At 41.6% G+C, this 20452-nt stretch overlaps 1 protein-coding gene across 1 annotated transcript in view; it reads left to right on the top strand.

Moving 5' to 3' along the window:
• The window catches only part of Babam2 (BRISC and BRCA1 A complex member 2), a 376664-nt gene that overhangs the window by 200166 nt on the left and 156046 nt on the right, over positions 1-20452 (top strand). The window contains exon 7 of the mRNA XM_052186334.1: positions 11680-11789. Coding sequence (XP_052042294.1) covers positions 11680-11789 — 110 coding nt within the window. The remainder of the gene's footprint in view (positions 1-11679; positions 11790-20452) is intronic.

Here is a 20452-nt window from a genome sequence, read left to right as displayed (position 1 = left end):
ATTTCTCAGGCCAGGTTCAGAATCAACAACCTTAGCTTCAAAATTCATGTTCACCATTTAATTTGTTTGTGCCTCAGTTTCCTCTCCAAGTGAGAGTAGTAAGACTTATACGCTTTTTAAATCATTAATGAAAATGGTAATTGACTAATGACACTGAGTAAATTATTAGTAGACAAGTTGTAAGGCATAAACCATGCTATAGTTTGCATATGAAGTTACCTCCAAAGGGTAACTTGAATACTTGCTTATCTACTTACTTTGATAGCTTCTGGAAACTGTAGGACATATAGCCTAGCAGGAGAAAGTAGATGACTGGGAATGTGCTGTTGAAGGCTAAACTTGGCCCCTTGTGCCTGTGTCTATGTCTGTGTCTTTCTCTCCCTCCCTTCTACCCATCCAACATGAAATGAACAGCCCCTCACCATGATTAACATTACAGGCTCAGAAACACGGAGCCATATAGCCATAGCCTGAAATCGCAGAATCCATAAACCGTAGTAAATCTTTCATCTCCTGTGGTGTTCGCATCAGATGCTCTGTTTAGTGATGAATGTTCACTAACTCAGGTTTCTACTCACTCCTCAAGAAATTCATAGTCTCTTTGGAATAGAAGACCCCCTCAAGTAGTATGGGGGATAATGAAGCAACATGGTGAAGCTACCCAGGGAGGCCATGGATCATAATACAGTTGAAAGCAATATTAATAGAGCAAACAGATCCACAGTTTGGTAGAAGTAAAGATATTAAAAGCATACCAGCAAAGAAAAGACATAAATGATGTATGGAGATAGATCAGCCCATAAACATGCTTGCTGAGCAATTAAAGGACCTGAGTTCAAATCACCATTACTCCTTACATCAGGGTATGGGTATGGCTGTGCCTGTGCATGTAACACCAGCATAGGGTGGGGGTGAGCGACAGGGAAGAGAGGGGGAGTCCCTATGTCTTTCTGGCCATCATCCAAGCTATAGGTTCAGTGAAAGACCCTGCCTCAAAGTAATTAGGTGGAGGACGGTAGGGTAGTACCTCTGCCATGTTTCTCTGACTCCATGTCTGCTCAGAAATGCATACCCTCACACATATGTGCAAGTAACATGCTGAGAGAGAGGAGAGAGATATTTTGAGAGATTTGATGAAAGGTAGGATTATAGAGATATTAGTTAAGATGTAGAAAAACAAATGGAGCATGGCTCAATTTATCTGGATTAGGCCGGGGATGTATCTATTTCCCCTTAACAAAACTAATCAGAATTGACTCTGATAAATACTACCTACATAAGGTATTTCTCTTTGCCTCTTTCTGTTTCTCTGTCTGTCTGTCTGTCTGTCTCCCTCCCTCTCTCTCTCTCTCTCTCTCTCTCTCTCTCTCTCTCTGACCCTCCCATTTTGAACAAAAAATTCAACATATGGTAGAGATGAGTTATGACTGGGCCTTCAAAACTCTACACCTAAAGCTTTTCAAAGCTTCAGCACTCTGACGTGGGGAAAGAAGGCTCAGGATTGCGAATCACCACCAGCAGGAGCCAAACACAGGAGAGTCAGCTATTGGTGGCCCAACTTTCTGATCTTCCTTTTGTATTTGTTTGCATTATGAATATATGATGTCTGGCACTGCATATTTTCCAGCAGTGGAATGAAGAGGAATGGACCAAAATTCAGAAATGTCTATTGCATTGTGGGACAAAGTGACCAAGGCCTTATGTGCATCATTTTCCCTTTCTTGAATATATTTCTTCTACTTATATTAAATCATATTCATACCATATTCACCATCATGTCTTGATGTCAGTAGACCCCAAAGTCAGATATTGATCAGGATTCCTTATATTGACATACAGTCTTTTTCTAAGGAATGAAGGGCCACCACTAGTTCTCCATAGACCCTTGCTGACTGCCATTGTTAGATGTCTTTTCTCCCCTCCTCATCTCCTTACTTTGCTTTAACCTTTCTCTGCAACATTTGTAACATCAGATGTAATTTATTTGTTTATAAGATGGGGGAACAGGGGGAGCGAAGAAGGCTTATGAGACTTTCAGGAGGGGGGATCCAGGAAAAGGGGAAATCATTTGAAATGTAAGTAAAGACTATATCGAATTTAAAACCAAAGAACCCTAATCTCTCCTACCTGGAAAAAACTAATTAAAAAGATCTAAATAATATAAACTGAGGTACTGAATCTACAGTAAATACTGGAGCATCTGACATACAAACCTGTCAGGATGTCTCTGATTAAGATTTGTTTTAAAAAGGTTTAGTTTTCTTTAGCTTGTCATAAACTTAAAGTTTTGTGTAAATAATATTTGAGCCTCATTTTATGGTCACCTTAGGAATCATAGTCAGTCTCAAGTCTAGGTTGGTAGCACTTCAAATACAACTCGGGTGGGACAAACCAGATTTCTGACACAGTCTCGTATGCCCACGGACTGGTTTTGCTAGTAAAGCTTATAGATTTGTTCTAAACTCTTCTGAATTGAGAAATACAGTGGCTTTTTTTTTTAATATACCTCCCACGTGACCACAGTTAATAATATTTTGGTTCAGCTAATGTCTGTCAGCAATTAGTTAATTGGTAGTTTGTACCTATATTGACACTAATGTTCTCAACATATAGGGACTTGTTTAATGGCTTCTGTCTTGAAGCGATTAGCATATCAAAGGAGAGGCACATAACAATAAATTATACTTGTATTTACTTTCATTTCCAGGGTTAATTGTCATTTTTTTCTACAGTCTTTTGATATTTGCAAAGAGCCTCAATTGAGAATAATCATGCATGACCTAAAACAGAATGTTGACTTATGAGATGGAGCCTTGTCTGGTACCATTTTTCAAATATAAGAGTTCTTTATTAAAATATAAATGATTATAATTTAAGTTACTCAAGAGATGAACACTGAAGATCTTCCTAATTGAAGGTACTTTCTGTTTAGTTTTATCGGTTTTATCCAATGGACCTGAAACTTAATGAGTTTCCAGATTTGCAAAGCCGTGCAGTGGTTAGTTTCACTCATTTCTTTGTTTAGCTATCCCTGCATTAATAGTTTCTGCTTTTTCAATTCACTATATATGTGGTATGCTCCATAATGGGCATGCAAAGGTGTGCAGACTCTCAAGAACTTGTCTGTTGTGAATCCTCATCATAAATATCAGGAACCCTTTTCTGTTACAGTCAAAGCTGAGCCAGAATCAGCATTGGGTCTCAGCAGAATACCATAGCTATTATTACCTCGCTGTGTACATGTGAGTGCCTGACACAGTTTTGGAGAGGAAGAATGCAACATTCTGTAGCTTTAGCAGATTTGGCGTCTTTTCCTCCTATTTTAGCCTGTGGCAGTTTCGAATGGCGCAGATAGAAAGCCCTGAAAATGTACACTTGTACATTTTAAAATGTCCCTTACTAGGTTTTAACCATCCCCTGTTTTCCACATGCTGCCATTAGTGGTTAAAATAATCATCCGTAATGCTAGCTTCTAAGAACCGTGGTGCAAGAGCCTCTTTTCTAATTTCCCAGATGGGAGGGAACACATGTACAAGCCTGTTAGAGCTGCAGAAACTGGAAACAGCACTATGTGGATTTGTATTTTTGGAACTCTTTGGGCTTATTTAAGCACCCCAAACTAAACCTAGCTATCTATTAGGAGTCAAAAACCAATTCAAGGAGAATCCAACTATCTCATCAAGAGGAATAAAACATTGTAATAGTTCAGAAGATAAATTAGAAATAACTCGACCAATGTCTTGTATGCTTTTTTTTTCTACAGACTGTCAGGTCTACATGTTGGCCATGTAAATCATACATCTTCTTGATGTTAGAAGAGCCTCAAAATAAATGTACCAAGCTTGGCTGAGAGAAAATGTCACACATATTGTAGGAGATAGATTATGGAATTATTAGCCAACCAAAATGATGTGAGGACCCTAAAGAGAAATCAGCAGTGGATTTGGCCAGGTATACAGCAGAGATGTGAATGTTCAAGAAACAAGATTCAGTGTTGTATCTAAATCAGGATGCTGTCTCCAGATATCAACCTGCCAATATTCCATTAGAAAGAGTGAGTGGATAAGAGCCCTGTTACCAAGTTACTCACAAGGAAGGAAACAGGCGTGTTCAAAGCATTACAAATGTATGTTGTCTTAAATTTGCATTTCTGCAAATTGTTCAGTTAAAAAAAAATCCATTCAATTCTACTGAAATATAAGGTATTCATGACCTTTAAGCTTAGGTTTAGTTACCTATTAAGAAACAGCAGACTACTAAAGCTATATACACACATCAAAGCATTATGCAGTAGCTAAGAATTGCAAGCAACATGGTGGTCTGTTGCTAGGGCAATAGTTAAATAAAAGATATCCATGCTAGGAGTAGTATGTAGCTATTGAAACAGCAATTAGTAATGTGTGTAATATGATTCCATTAGGGAAAACAAATCAAGAGGATAAAGTGGTAACCATCTGTGTACCTGTGTGGCTGCATGTGTGTATATGTTTATGAGCACAGGGAAAGCTGACTGAGGCAACACTGCAGTCTTGATTACACTAAAAAATAAGTATTAAGATAGGAGTAGAAAAACCAATTTTAAAATAAATTTCTGCATGGTTGGGCTTTATTTTATTTTTTATTTTTATTATTTTATTTACTTAGATTCTAGTCTTTGCTCCCCCTCCTCCTAGCCCCCCTCCCACAGTTCCTCATCCCATTCCTCCTCCCTGTTGCCTCCAAAAGGGTGCTTCCCCCCACCTACCATGCCTCCCCCTTCCCTAGGGCCTCAAGTCTTGAGGAGTAAGCACATCTTCTCACCCTGAGGCCAGACTGGGCAGACCTCAGTTACATATGTGCCAGGCCTCGGACCAGCCCCTGTATGCTCCTGGTTGGTGGCTCAGTCTCTGGAAGTTTCCTGGGGTCTGGATTAACTGAGACTGCTGGTCTTCCTATGGGGTTGCCCTCCCTTCAGTTTCTTTAATCTTTCCACTAATTAAACCACAGGAGGCCCCAACTTTAGTCCAATGTTGGGTGTAAATATCTGCATCTGTCTCGCTCAGCTGCTGGTAGGACCTCTCAGAGGACAGCCATGCCAGGCTCCTATCTGTAAGCACATCATAGCATCAGTAATAGCGTCAGGCCTTGGTGCCTCCCACCCCATGAGATGAATCCCAAGTTGGGCAGGTCACTGGACAGCCTTTCCTTAAGTCTCTTTTCCATTTTTGTCCCTGTAGTTCTTTTAGACAGAACAATTCTGGGTCAGAAATTTTGACTGTTGGTTGGTAACCCTGTTCCCCCCACTTGAGGCCCTGTCTATCTACTGGAGGTGGACTCCTGGAGTTCCTTCCCCCAGTTTTGGGCATTTTGGCTAAGGTCACCCCCCACTGAGTTCTGAGAGTCTATCACTTCTCATGTCTCTTGTACTTTCTAGAGGGTCTCCCTACCTCCCACATCAGACGATAGAAAGAACTACCATTTTCATGGATTGGTAGGATTAAGATAGTGAAAATGGCCATTTTACCAAAAACAATCTATAGATTCAGTGCAATCTCCATCAAAATTCCAACACAATTCTTCATAGACACAGAAAGAGCAATTCTCAACTTGATACAACCCAAGATAGCCAAAACAATTCTTAACAATTTAAGAACTTCTGGGGGAATCACCATCCGTGATCTCAAGCTGTACTATAAAGCTATTGTGATTAAAAAAAAAAAAAACTGCATGGTGTTGGTACAGAGACAGACAGGTAGATCAACAGAATAGAATTGAAGACCCAAAAGTAAACCCACACACCTATGGACACTTGATCTTTGACAAAGAAGCAAAAAAATACAGTGGAAAAACATCTTCAATAAATGTTGCTGGTCTAACTGGCACTCTATGTAGAAGAATGAAAATATCTTTGTTTTCATATTTATCACCTTACACAAAGCTCAAGTCTAAGTGGATCAAGAACCTCAACATAAAACAAGATACACTGAATCTAACAGAAGAGAAAGTGGGAAAGAACCTCGAACTCATTGGCACAGGGGGAAATTTCCTAAACAGAGCACCAATGGCTCAGGCTCTAAGATCAACAATTGATAAAAGGGACCTCATGAAACTAAAAAGCTTCTGTAAGGCAAAAATCACTGTCAGTAGGACAAATTGGCAATCTTCAGATTGGGAAAAAAACCCTTCACTAACTCTACATCTAAGAGAGGGCTAATACCCAAAATATATAAATAATTCAAGAAGTTAACCTCCAAAAAAACCAAATACCCAATAAAAGTGGGGTACAGAGCTAAACAGAGAATTCACAACAGAAGAAACAGAGGAATGGATACAAAAAATGTGGTATATTTACACAATGGAGTACTATTCAGCCATCAAAAACAATGAATTCATGAAATTCTTAGACAAATGGATGGATCTGGAGAACATCATACTAAGTGAGGCAACCCAGTCTCAAAAGATCAATCATGGTATGCACTCACTGATAAGTGGATATTAGCCTAGAAATGTGGAATACCCAAGTCATAATTCACATATTAATTGATGTCCAAGAGGAACGGAGGAGTGGCCCCTGGTTCTGGAAAGACTCAGTGCAGCAGTATAGGGGAATACCAGAACAGGGAAGTGGGAAGGGGTGGATGGGGAAATAGGTGGAGGGAAGAGGGCTTATGGGATTTTCGGGGAGTGAAGAGCCAGAAAAGGGGAAATCATTTGAAATGTAAATAAAAAATACATCAAATAAAAAGAACTTTGATATTCATGTATAAAATCGTATGCTTGTGAATTTATTGTAATATGTTCAAAATGAATCTGGATTTAGTAAATAGCTTTCACAAGAGTTATAGAATAAAATATATCTGTTTCAGGGAAAAAAAAAAACAGAAGGGAAAAAAGAAAAGAGTGTTTGGAAGCAAGTGATCATCCCTGTCGAGAGCTTTAAAGATTAAGTAAGAAGACAGACTCTTCACCCCATCTTTTAATAGGGTTATTTGGCTCTCTGGAGTCTAACTTCTTGAGCTATTTGTATATATTGGATATTAGCCCTCTATAGGATGTAGGAATGGTAAAGATCTTTTCCCAGTCTGTTGGTTGCCATTTTGTCCTATTGACAGTGTTCTTTGCTTTACAGAAGCTTTGCAATTTTATGAGGTCCCATTTGTCGATTCTTGATTTTTAGAGCATAAGCCATTGGTGTTCTGTTCAGGAAAATTTCCCCTGTGATGATGTGCTCCAGGCTCTTCCCCACTTTGCCCTCGATAAGCTTCAGTGTATCTGGTTTTATGTGGAGGCCCTTGATCCACTTGAGCTTTGTACACAGGGATAAGAATGGATCAATTTGAAATGTTTCTTGGGTATTCCAAGATTCTGGGCTAATATCCACTTATCAGTGAGTGCATACCATGTGTGTTCTTTTGTGATTGGGTTACCTCACTTAGGATGATATTTTCCAGTTCCATCCATTTGTCTAAGAATTTTATGAACTCATTGTTTTTAATGGCTGAATAGTACTGCATTGTGTATATATACCACATTTTCTCCATTCTTCCGTTGAGGGACATCTGGGTTCTTTCCAGCTTCTGGCTATTATAAATAGGGCTGCTATGAACACAGTGGAGCATGTGATCTTACTGCATGCTGGAGAATCCTCTGGGTATATGCCCAGGAGTGGTATAGCAAGGTCCTCTGGTAGTATTATGCCCAGTTTTCTGAGGAACCACCAAACTGATTTCCAGAGTGGTTGTACCAGCTTGCACTCCCACCAGCAGTGGAGGAGTGTTCCTCTTTCCCTACATCCTTACCAACACCTGCTGCCTCCTGAGTTTTTGATCTTAGCCATTCTGACTGGTGTGAGGTGAAATTTCAGGGTTGTTTTGATTTGCATTTTCCTGATGACTAAGGATGTTGAATATTTCTTTAGGTGCTTCTCAGCCATTCGATATTCCTCAGTTGAAAATTCTTTGTTTAGCTCTGTACACCATTTTTTAATAGGGTTATTTGGTTCTCTGGGGTCTAATTTCTTGGGTTCTTTGTATATATTGGATATTAGCCCTCTGTCAGATGTAGGGCTGCTAAAGATCTTTTCCCAATTTGTTGGTTGCCATTTTGTCCTATTGATTGTGTCCTTTACCTTACAGAAACTTTGTAATTTTCCCCTGTGCCCATGTGTTCAAGGCTCTTCCCCAGTTTCTTTTCTATTAGTTTCAGTGTGTCTGGTTTTATGTGGAGGTTCTTGATCCACGTGAACTTGAGGTTTGTACAAGAAGATAAGAATGGATTGATTTGCATTCTTCTGCATGCAGAAAGCCAGTTGAACCAGCACCATGGGATACTGTTTCCCCCCCAGAAGTTCTTTTACTGTTGAGAATAGTTTTTGCTATCCTGGGTTTTTTGTTATTCCAAATGAATTTGAAAATTGCTCTTTCTAACTCTATGAAGAATTGAATTTGGAATTTTGATTGGTATTGCATTGAGTCTGTATATTGCTTTTGGCAAGATGGCCATTTCTACTATATTAATCCTGCCGATCCATGAGCATGGGAGATCTTTCCATCTTCTGAGGTTTCCTTTGATTTCTTTCTTTAGAGACTTGAAGTTCTTGTCATACAGATATTTCACTTGTTGATTAGAGTCACACTAAGATACTTTATATTGTTTGTGACTATTTTGAAGTGTGTCGTTTCCCTAATTTCATTCTCAGCCTGTTTATCCTTTAAGTATAGGAAGGCTACTAATTTGTTTGAGTTAATTTTATATCCAGCCACTTTGCTAAAGTAGTTTATCAGCTGTAGAGAAGTTCTCTGGTGGAGTTTTTTGGGTTGCTTAAGTATCACATCATTTGCAAATAGTGATAATTTGGCCCAAGAAGGAGGAAGAACAAAGTATGGATACTTGGGTCCTTTGTAGAAAGGGGAACAAAATACCCACAGAGGGAGATACAGAGACAAAGGGTGGAGCAGAGACCGAGGGAAAGACCATCCAGAGACTACCCAACCTAGGGTTCCATCCCATATATAGTTACAAAACCCAGACACTATTAGCGATGCCTACAAGTTCTTGCTGACTGGAGCCGGATATAGCTGTCACCTGGGAGGCTCTGCTAGTGTGTGACAAATGCAGAGGGGGACACTCTCAGTCAGCCATTGAACTGAGCACAAGGTCCCCAATGGGGGAGCTAGAGAAAGGACCCAAGGAGCTAAAGGAGTTTGCAGCACCACAAGAGGAAGAACAATATGAGTCACCCAGTACTCCCAGAGCTCCCAGGGACAAAACCATCAACCAAAGAGTACACATGGAGTTACCCATGGCTCCAGACACATAGTCAGCAGAGGATGGCCTTGCTAGACACCAAAGGGAGGAGAGGTCCTTGGTCCTGGAAAGACTTGATACTGTAGTGTAGAGGAATACCTGGACAGAGAAGCAGGGGAGGGTTGATTAGGGAAGGAGAGATGGCTTATGGGATTTTTGGGGAAAGGGTGAACCAGGAAAGGGGACAACATTTGAAATGTAAATAAAGAATATATATAATAAAAAAAAAGAATGGATCAATTTTCATCCTTCTACATGTTGACTGTGAGTTGAACCAGCACCATTTGTTGAAAATGCTGTCTTTTTTCCACTGGATGGTTTTAGCTCCTTTGTCAAAGATCAAGTGACCATAGGTGTGTGGGTTCATTTCTGTATCTTCAATTCTGTTCCACTGATCTACTTGCCTGTCTCTGTACCAATACCATGCAGTTTTTATCACTATTGCTCTGTAGTAGAGATTAAGGTCAGGGATGGTGATTTCCTGCAGAAGTTCATTAACTGTTGAGAATAGTTTTTACTATTCTGGGTTTTTTGTTATTCCAAATGAATTTGCAAAATGTTCTTTCTAACTCTATGAAGAATTGAGTTGGAATTTTGATGGGGTTTGCATTGAATTCGTAGATTGCTTTAGGCAAGATGGCCATTTTTACTATATTAGCCCTGCCAATCCATGAGCATGGGAGAATCTGTCCATCTTCTGAGATCTTCTATTTCATTCTTCAGAGACTTGAAGTTCTTGTCATACTGATCTTTCACTTGCTTGGTTAGAGTCACACCAAGATATTTTATATTATTTGTGACTAATGTGAAGGGCGTTGTTTCCCTAATTTCTTTCTCAGCCTGTTTGTCCTTTGAGTATAGGAAGGTTACTGATTTGTTTGCGTATATTTTATATCAGCCACTTTGCTGAAGTTGTTTATCAGGTAGCAGGTAGATGCAGGACATGGGGCCAAATCCCAGGCAATAGAAGGCTTAGCCATGGCTACAGCAAGTAGCAGCTACATGTTCCTACCTAACTCTCACTTCTTAGTGCTTCTTAACTTTATTCTCAAAAGATGGGAAAGACTTGATGGTCCTTGTCCATGTGTATGCATGAAACACACACATTATTAGCACAATAAGAAATTGGAAAAAATACTGAAAATGTCTAAGCTGAGCGATATGTGTAATGACCAGCTTCCCAACATGCAAGAAAGGGCATGGGATTTGAACCATGAAGGTCTCTGTCCGAGCCCCTCAATGTTCACATACAGCACAAGCTTAGACTGGGACCCCTGTCTTGTTTGGCTGAGCCCCCCACTCCATCCCCCAGGACCAGGAAACTGGTTCAGAAAAACAGGTTTGTTTTTACTTTTCCCTGCAGAGGAACAACATCTAGTTGGAGTATTTTAGGTTTTTGTATTTGACTTGGAGCCCTGCCAGGTTACCAGGAGTTAACAGATCTATGTGTAATCTGTGTTACAGTCAACATGCTTCAGGGTTGCCCTGATCCAGTGTGTTATTCAGAACTCTGGTAGACAGTTTGGGACTTGGCAGTAATCATAGTTAAAAGTTCCCACTTCATCCATGTATCACCAACACTTCCTTGAATTAGTTCTAAATTTCAGTTGAGTCTGATGGTCAATACTTACCCATTCAGTTTACCATTAACCTTAGTGCTTTCCCTGGTGGATTGATCAGTAATTATCATTCTTAGATTAATGGGAAGATTACTCTGAAGTATTCTCATAATTGGACACATATGATAGGTATGTGTTGGCATTCCCAAGTAAACCATTTATAATCACGTTGCTAAAGTAGATGTGTACTACCCCCACCCAGCCTTTATTTATATAGTGGCTTACTTTATACTTCATGGTAATATATTTACTAGGGATTTTTTTTCTATTTAAGTAACTTAAGCATACTAAGATTGGTATAATGAGATTGTTGGGCCATATCTTAATATTTCTCTGTGTTTTAGGACATGTTATGTTTGTGGCAATATGTTTACTAAACTGTGTTAACTATGCTTCTGTCTAATTTGTTACCATCAGATTCACTCCCCTGCGTCATTGGGGACATGTGGAACAGTGAAGTAGTTGAGGTTTTGTTCTTTACTGTGGTGGGGTTTGGTCAAGATATTTGGGAGGCACCACCTTGGGGAGTGAGGCAAGGGTATGCTGAGCCGTTTGATTGAATGAAGGTGACTCCAAACCATAGTTCCATGCCATACAATTCTGTAGTAAGCAGGGTGTGATGATATATACTTGTAATCTTGGCATTTGGGAGACCTGGGTAGGAAGCTCTTGAATTTGAGACTAGCCTGGGCTACACAATGGGATTCATCTCAAAAAAAACAAACGTGTTCAGAGAACAGGTGCTCATATCGTGTTTTTTCACTTCTTTTCTAAGGATGTAAATGAAGACCCTGGAGAAGATGTGGCCCTTCTTTCTGTCAGTTTTGAGGATACTGAAGCCACCCAGGTGTACCCCAAGTTGTACTTGTCACCCCGAATTGAGCAGTAAGTGTCAGTGTCTTTGATATCATGAGTCAGATGCTTCTACTTAGTAAGCCATTCATCTCTTCTTTTTACATGAACTCTTGTTTTTTTCTTTTCTTTTCTTAGAAATTTATATATTGAGGATTTTTTAAAACTCTTTTTCTCTTGTGTATACATGAGTGTACACCCAGGTGTAAGAATACCGTTTGCATGCATATACCAACAAAGGCCAGAGAAGGCATCAGATCCCCTGGAACTGGAATTACAGGCAGTTTTAAGCTGCATCCTGTGGGTCTGTGAACTGATCCAGATCCTCTGCACGAGCAGCCAATGTTCTTAAACTGTTCAGCGATATCTCTAGCCTTGGGTTGAAAGTTTTGATTGCTCAGTACATGCAGAGAGTATTTGCAAGTGTAATCTTTCAGTGACTCTTATTCATGCAATCTGTGCTCTCTGTACTGTGCCTTTGAATCCTTGAAGGAATTGTAGAGTATACCAAGTCTAAATTTTTACTCTCTCAGGTGTCCCAAGGCATTTATTGCAAGCAGCAGTTGTAACCTGATGTGGATTGCTAAATAATATGATATAACATATATTCAAAACTGTCAAGTTATTTGTGAAAATATAACCAGTTTCTTTAAGATATTAAGCAAAAAGTTAATCAGAAAGTGATGAAGGTAGCTTTAAAAGACAGTAGTTTAACATGATGGTGGCTGAGTTCTCTGTGTTTAAACAGCCCTCTCTGGTTTTATGCAGCGTCTAGTCACATAGTCTAAACAATTTGCTATCCTACTTGTGTTCCAACCAAGTAACTTTTCTTATTAGAAATGAGATTTATAAAGACTCACTTCACAATGTACTCATTGTTGGCTAAATGCTTTAGTAGCTCATTCGACTTCAAAGGAAGCTAAGGTTCATTGAAAATGGATTATAAGCAGATTTGCTTGGGAAACTTCTGACAAGACACATTTTTCATCAACAGAAATTTTTACAGGTTTTGACTGAAATATATTAAGGTTCTGTGTAAGGCCTTTAGTCAGGCTTGGCAGATTTCTGTCTGAGAGTAGATATGGTTACCATCCGACATTAATATACTAGACCATTTTGATGCTCTCTGACCTCAGTTCTTCTAAGTTATGAGTCATGGACACCCCATCTTACAAATTGATATGATGCAGCTGCTCATATCCAAATGTGGGAGATTGTGAAAATCAGTAATGTACAGGCATTCTCTCACTAATTTATATCTTTGATAACAGCTGGAATGGGATTTTACAGTAGCAAATACTGTATTTTTCCCTTCCCAGCACATGAAATTTTAACTTCAAATTCTGACCCATGTTAAATAAAAGGCCATAAGCTGGCGGCATCAATGCAGTCTAAAAGGTAGACGCTCTGGAGTGAGGAGAGCTGCATGCGCCCAGACTCTGACCCCTAGCGTGGCCAGTGAAGGTCTTATGTTTTCATAAAGTGGACATACTGGTACCTATTTAAGAATGTTATTTTTAGAGTTATATTCAGTACTGGTCCTAGAGCATCAAGTGTAGAGCCTGGCACTGGGGCAACCCTCACCAAACAGTAGCTTTGTCAGTTTTTTGCTGCTAGAGTTCATGGCAGTGGGTTGTTGACAGGGAAGTTGAGCCGGAGAGAAATGGAAAGGATGGGTGTAATGGGAAAACACACTAGTTCCGGACACTCAGTGCGAACTCAGTGAGCTAAATTCAGCGGTGATGAGAAAGTTAGAGAAAAACATCCCAAGATGTCTGAGAAACGAACATGTTGGTTAACTGTAAACAAGCATTGCTCTCAGAAGGGTGTTGTTCTGTGGTAACAGGATAGAGCATTGGGCCTCAAGCATACAATGCAAGTGTGGCCGCTGGGCTGTACCTCCAGCCCAGTGTGTACTTTCAGTTAGAAATCCATCTCACTACATTTCCCAGGCTGATCTTATTATATGGTCCAAGGGGCCCCAGACTTGGGATTCTTCCCACTTCAGCCTCCCAAGCTGCTGGGATTACAGCCCTGCGCCACTGAGTCTATATGGAAAGGCTTTTTTATTCTGAACTGAAGCCAGGTTATCTCTCTGAAGTGATTGACTGTGCCTACTTTGCAAGAAAGTTTGCAAATAAATATGTTTATTCTAATAATCTAAGATGTGGTGAGACAATTGAGAAAGGGTAGGTATATTTTAAGTCACTTTTCCTATTTTTAAAATGCAACTCTCTAGATAGAGTGTGGTGGCACCTGCCTTTAGTCCCCACACTCAGGAGGCAGAGGCAGGCAATCTCTGTGAGTTTAAGGCCAGCCTGGTCTACAGAGCAAGTTCTAGGACAATCAGGGCTACACAGAGAAAGCCTGTCTGAAGTAATCAAAACCCTAACAACTAAACAAACAGCACCCCAGTTCTCAGTGTGCCTCCTTGTTCTCCCTGCTCCTGTCTCTTCCCCTCACTGAGTCTGTCTTTGCAGCTCAGCACCCTCAGTTCACTCTTCCTGCCATGCCTTTGCTGACAAAACCTTCCTGTTGTGCATGGTGCCCATGCAGTACTGTCCCCTCCTGGTGAATGCACGTGCTCCATGGCTTTGTTCTCACGCCCTCCCCACCCGCGCTGCGGCTGAGCAGTCTACTCTCCCTGTCACAGTAGTTGTCCCCATCTTACCGTCTACTTATGTGAGATGTACGTTTCTCTGATCCTTTGCTGAACTGTACTCGCTCTTCAAAGCGAGGAAGAAGTGTACCATTCCACAGTGCCTTGCACAGCAAAAGCCTGATGTTGACTGTAAGTTCATATGTAATTCAAACCCCTAATTTGGAATGGCTAACTGAGAGCTTTAAATTTTCTCTTGGTTGATACAAATTCTCCTGATGTAACTATATATCTAATATGAAAGTAAACAACCAGACATTAGTATATCTTCAAACAGAATTTTTCAAAAGAAGATTTTAGAGAAGGGTTAAAATGGAGATGGTAAGCGTGAGGCATGGCTGTGTGCGGGTTTGCTTCTGCGTTTGCTAGAATGAGTGCAAGCATTCCCTAACCCCTTAGCCTGGATGAATGTTCTGGAGATCTCCTTCAGCCACAATCCACTGAAGTCTCAGAATATTAAACACAAAAGCTTAGAAATAAACTATTCATATTTCAATTTGCACACCATCCTGGACCTTATAAAGTTGGTATGGTCCTGCTCATCCCTGCCTTAGGTAGGAGTCGCCTGTTTCCAGCCCTCCATGCTGTACGTGCACCGTTCCAGTTAGTCATTAGTAGATGTCCTGGTTATCAGATTGGCTGTCGTTCTATCACAGTGGTTCAGGAAACCCTATTTGACTTAGTAGTGGCCCAGGGTGTAAGAGGAGGGACGCTGGCACTTCAGACCTGCCAACAAGAAGCCTTGCTTTGAGTGATTTCACTTAAAGTGGAAAGGTGAAGGTTTTCAGCTTATGAGCTGGGCTTGGTGGCTGAGACCAGTGCCAGGCCATGGTGGCACATGTGTTTAAATGCCAGCACTTGGGAGGCAGAGGCAGGAGGAGGAGCTCTGTAAATCTGAGGCCGTTCAGGAGTACACAGGGAGACTCTGTCTCAAAACAAAACAGAGCAGAACAGAACAAAACCACGTTTTCAACTTAATAAGAAAAAGATGAAGAACTGAGTTGGGGCCACTCAGTTCTACAGTAAGCAAATCTTGTTTCCCTGACTTGTGGAGGAATCCCCTGTGCTAGTTTTCTTTTGCACTCCGGACTGTAGAAGCTGCCGTCGCTCCTGTTTTGTTGTGGCTGTTGTTAGTGTCACACTTCATATATATGAATTAAACTTTGTAGTAGTTAAGATGCATATCTCAAAACCCAGCATGTTTGCTGTCCAGTACTATTTGTATTTGTAGCTTTAGCATCTACTGAGAGTCCTGGAGCATATCCCTCATGGATAAAGGGGACTGTTGTATCTTTTGCTAACCCTTGTAGATCAGAGGATAGAAGAGGAGTAATGCCGTTTCAGGAGGGCAGTGGGCATGGGATACGTTTTCAGAAGTGAAAAAGGGGTTAGTACTATCGTGGACATCGTGTTAAGCTTGCATTTGCCGCCTTTAATTTGCGTTATCTAGCCAACTCTCAGCTGTCCAAGCATGGCTTGTAGATTCAGACTCGGAGGGCACCTTGTGGATCCATGGGGAAAGCATCCCCAGCTAGCCTGGCCCGGCTGTGCCCTGAGCTGAGGGTTCTTTTCAGTTTCTGCCATGGTGCTCTCTGAGAAGTCCCAAGCCCTGTGCAGGGTCTCACATAGGCTGAAGCTCCAGGAGGCCGAGAGCCCGCTACACATTATTTTAACATGGTCAAAAGAAGTCTGGCTTCTCCACATCTCAGTACACGGGCAAAGGGAGATTCCAGGCTTGTCTGGCTATTCTCACTCTGCCCCAGCTTGTCTGTGCAGTAGGCAGGGATATTAACTAGTCCCAGAAATAGAAAAGAAAAATACTACTTAGGGTGTTGTCATCACATGAAGGAAAAGGGATCAATTTGTTATACTCTAAAGATTCTAACGATATGAGTACCAAATGTCCCAAAAGTAGACAATCCAATGAAAAGGAACATCTGTCAGATACATTGGTCAAAAACTCCCAAGTGCGTTGTGATTTTTTGATGTTCTGAAGTCTGCCTGGTGCCTGTGCCAGCCCTGTTGCACATGGCTTGCATGCCCTCGTGGTGCAGAGATGCCTATTGTCCCCCAGCCTCCCACTGTGCATGTGTATTGCTTGCAGAATAAACACTTCTGAGAAGAACTTTGTGTTCTTCATGCATGAGGGACATTCATGAAGTAAACAGATTTCATGTAGTATACATTTGTTTCCCATGGAATCAAAGCAGTTCTCTGACTTAGACCTAAGGGTCTGCTGACTGAAAGAGTGAAGCCGGGAGATATGCAAAAAGAAGGCCGAGCGTGAGGACTCTGAGGAGGCAGATTAGCTAGCAGTCAGGAATGTAAACTACTAGATTTTGGTCACATATTAGAAAAGGGAAAAAATCGTTTCTGAACCAGTTGCCTTGCTTTTTCTGGCAGGAAAGCTGCGAATGCTAAGGTTACACCATCGGAGCTGGCACCGACTGGGCAGTTCCCGTGGTGAAACGAAAGGTGAAATGGGCATCCAAGACAGCACCGTGCTCGTCTCGGGAAGGTGTGGGCCCTTTTCTTGGCTCCAGCCAGTGTATAGGAGTGGTTTGAAGAAAACCAGCTTTGTCACTCCCAGTGCTGTTCCCACTCAGTGCATAAAAGAGGACTTCAGCCCCTGAGGCAGACCAGGTGGCATCTTTCACAAGTACAGAATTTGTTTTTGGAACTTTTTGTTGTTAAGTTACAGACTGCCTTGGAAATAAGTACACAGAGCTCACCAGCTCATAAATGTCTGCCCATGGTGAGGCCCGTGTGGGCATTCTTCAGCAGGAGCTGACCAAGTGCGGGGCCCTTCGCTGGTGTGCCTGCCAGAGGCTGTGAAGACAAATGTGCGGTGGCCCTGTGCCCTAGTTTGCTTCAGTACAGTAAAAGGCATAAAAACAACTACAAGTTGCAACTTGTGGTTAGCGAAAACGACACAGTGAGACTTGGCACTAGAAGCCCTCTATTTCCCAGTTATTGGGTGCCAAGCATGGCTCAAGTGATTTTGGGGCTCCCTTTCTTCTGAAAAAGGTGCACATCTCAGTTTTAATTGTACCTGTTCCAGCGAGACAGTAGCAAAGGGCCTTTTGTGCTGAGCTCATGCTCAGTGCAAGTTAGTGCTTGTCGAGTTGTAGAAAGAACTTGGAAAACTTACACTGCAAGAGCTCAGAGGAGATTGCATTTCCATCCAACTCGATAAAGGGAACACTGGAAGGTTCTTGAAGGCCTAGCTTTTCTAATGTCATATGGCTTCTCTAGAAATGAAATAAGCAGCCCAGTGACAATATATGTGCTGAGTATGTTAAGATGCTCAAGCTGCTATTCATTTTACTCCGCCGTATGATGCTCATAATAGTGCTCGTGGTGTGTTCTCCACAGAGCTCTCCCTCCCCTGGGACCTGGTATTCTCAGGCGTTCCTGGTCTCCTCCAGGACCTGTTTCATTTTGTCAGCTCATTAAATTGTGGAAGTTATGTTCTCATGGTTCTATCACTTGATCATTTAAACTTTTGGTTTTTATTTTTAGTGCCTTTATGTGTGTGTTACTGCAGGTATGTGCATGCCACGGCATACATGTGCAAGACAGAGGACAGCTCTAGGGAGTAGGGTGTCCCCTGCCACCTTATAGGCTCTGATGATCAAACTCAGGTTGTCAGGCCCGTGTGCAAGCACCTCTGGGGCTGAGCTGTCTCATCAGCCCCTTAGATCATTTCTTTCCTCTTAATTGTTTTTGGAGATTTTTGTTTATTTTTATTTGTCATGTATGGTGTTTTTTTTCTCATTGCATGTCTGTGTACCATATGTGTTCAGTGTCTTCAGATGCCAGAAGAGGAGATCAGATCTTCTGGAATTGGAGTTAGAGTTAGTTGTGAGGCATAACCTGGGTGCTGGGAAGCAAGCCCAGGTCGTCTGCGGGAGCAAGCAGTGCTCTTCCCTGCTGAGCCATCTCCCCACTCTCGGCCTAGCCCTCCGATCATCTTCATGACCTTCTTTGTGGTTGACTCCTTGGCTTTTATTTCTAATATCAACTTTTTCCCAAGCTTGAAAAAAAACAAACTGCTTTCTAGGCATTTGATGAATAAGTTTATGCCGGTATTCCATTTTCACCACTAATTTAAACCTCTAAGTTTAGCGCAATGTCCCAAACCAAGCTTGTCTTCTTGAATAAGGCAGCCTTCCTTCCTGTTTCACTTCCTGTTCCTCTGGTTCTGTGGGGTGCTCCAGCACCGCATCTCACGGGCATCTTCCAGCCTGTCTCCTCTCATCAACCAGCCAGTGGTCTCCTGCCAGAAGCCACTCTCTCCGGTGCCTTTCATTCCCCGTCATCCCCACCGTTTCTGGTCTAACCTTCCAGCCGTCGTGCCCCTTGATGCACCCTTGCCCCTGTTCTCTTCCTGTCTGACTCCCAGCTAACTCCCAGCTTTAGCTTTCACTTTATCTCTCTTTGGCACAGAACTGTCTCTGTCTGCCTGAAGTTCCACACACACATCCTTGCTTAAACATCTCCCTTGCAGTCCAGCTAACAGTCTGCCATTCAGGCAGTTTTCAGTGGCTGTGTTCTTACCTTTCCACCCCCATCTGCACATCACACACACACACACACACACACACACACACACACACACACACACAGCCTGCCGTTTAGCCCAATGTTTTAATATTTTTTTTCAAAAGGCTTTGTGTTTTGTCCACATCGGTACCTTTGCTCAGACTAGTCCTTGTTCCAGAGCATTGCAGAGCATTTGGTCCCCTCTCCTGCAGTGTCTACATGTGACCTGCCCATCTTTTTAGGTCTTCCTGGTAGTCACCTCCTCTTTGGAGCTTTCTTTACTGCCCACCACATGCCGTCTACTGGGACTGCACCTTTTCCTCCTGTGTTCTGACTCTCTTGGCTTACTGTTTCATTAAGCTATGAAGTCCCTGTTACTTGAGTGCTGGGGAAGACACGGCCCATTTCTGCCAAGCTGGTCCTTCCCTAGCCCCACTGCCCACTAATGTGACTTTGCAGAAGTGTAGGAGCCGATGATCTCTGTGCCTAGCAAGGCATGTAGTCTCCATGGCTGTAGCTCAGTTCTTGTTCCTGTACCTTGTAAGCAGCAGCTGGGTCCTTGCTCAGCCTCATGAACTTTGAGCTTACAGTGTCTGACCTCTTCCCATATGGTCTCTTTGGCCTCCTTTTCCCTACTGTACCTGCAACAGGCCTGATCTTTTAGGACATAGGAATAGGTTATAATCCAGAAACTGGGATACATTGAAATTTGACTCATACCTATGAAAAGGACATAGGGATCTGAAAATTAAAGCAATGCTATTTGAAATTATAGGTAAGAATACCGTATTCAGGTAAATCAGATAAAATAAAAATTTTAATTTGATAAGAAAATTCACTGTATTGTGATTTTTTTCAAAAGTCCCATTGATTTTACTATCTGGCATGATGGAACATATCATTTTAGATGTTCCAAAAAAAAGTTTGAGGCCTGGTCTTATATATCCCAGGTAGTCTTGAACTCACTGTGTAGCCAAGGATGATCCTGAATCCTGATCCTCTACTCTCTCCACCTCCCAAGTGTTGAGATAGTGGGTGTAACCATTACCTTGAGTACCTTTTCAAATGTGTAACTTTGAGCTTACAGTGTCTGACCTCTTCCCATATGGTCTTTTTGGCCTCCTTTTCCCTACTATACCTGCAACAAGCATGATCTTTGAGGACATGGGAATATGTTGTATGTGGCAAAGCATGTGTGACTAAGCACAGATTGATTGGCAAAACAAAACAAAATATTATAGTTCTCTTCTTTGAAAGAAAATTTTTGCCAACTATCTCAAAAAAGGAGGCCCCATATCACTAGAGGTAATTTTGGGCTGGGAGCTAAGAAATAGCACAACAGAGTAAATGTGACTTAATTCAACTTTACTGTAGTTTACGTGAGTCACTCAAATTACACTGTAATAAATACTGTGCTCCTGGACAAGTTTTGCTCCTTTGATAAGTACGCAGTCCAGTGTGTGCTGCGACAACTAGCTGTCAAGGGAGATGT

Source organism: Apodemus sylvaticus, chromosome 6 (genome assembly GCF_947179515.1).
Source record: "Apodemus sylvaticus chromosome 6, mApoSyl1.1, whole genome shotgun sequence".
In the NCBI taxonomy this organism is placed as follows: Eukaryota; Metazoa; Chordata; class Mammalia; order Rodentia; family Muridae; genus Apodemus; species Apodemus sylvaticus.
Note: the sequence above shows the minus strand (reverse complement) of the source record. Positions and strands in the feature narration are given on the sequence as shown.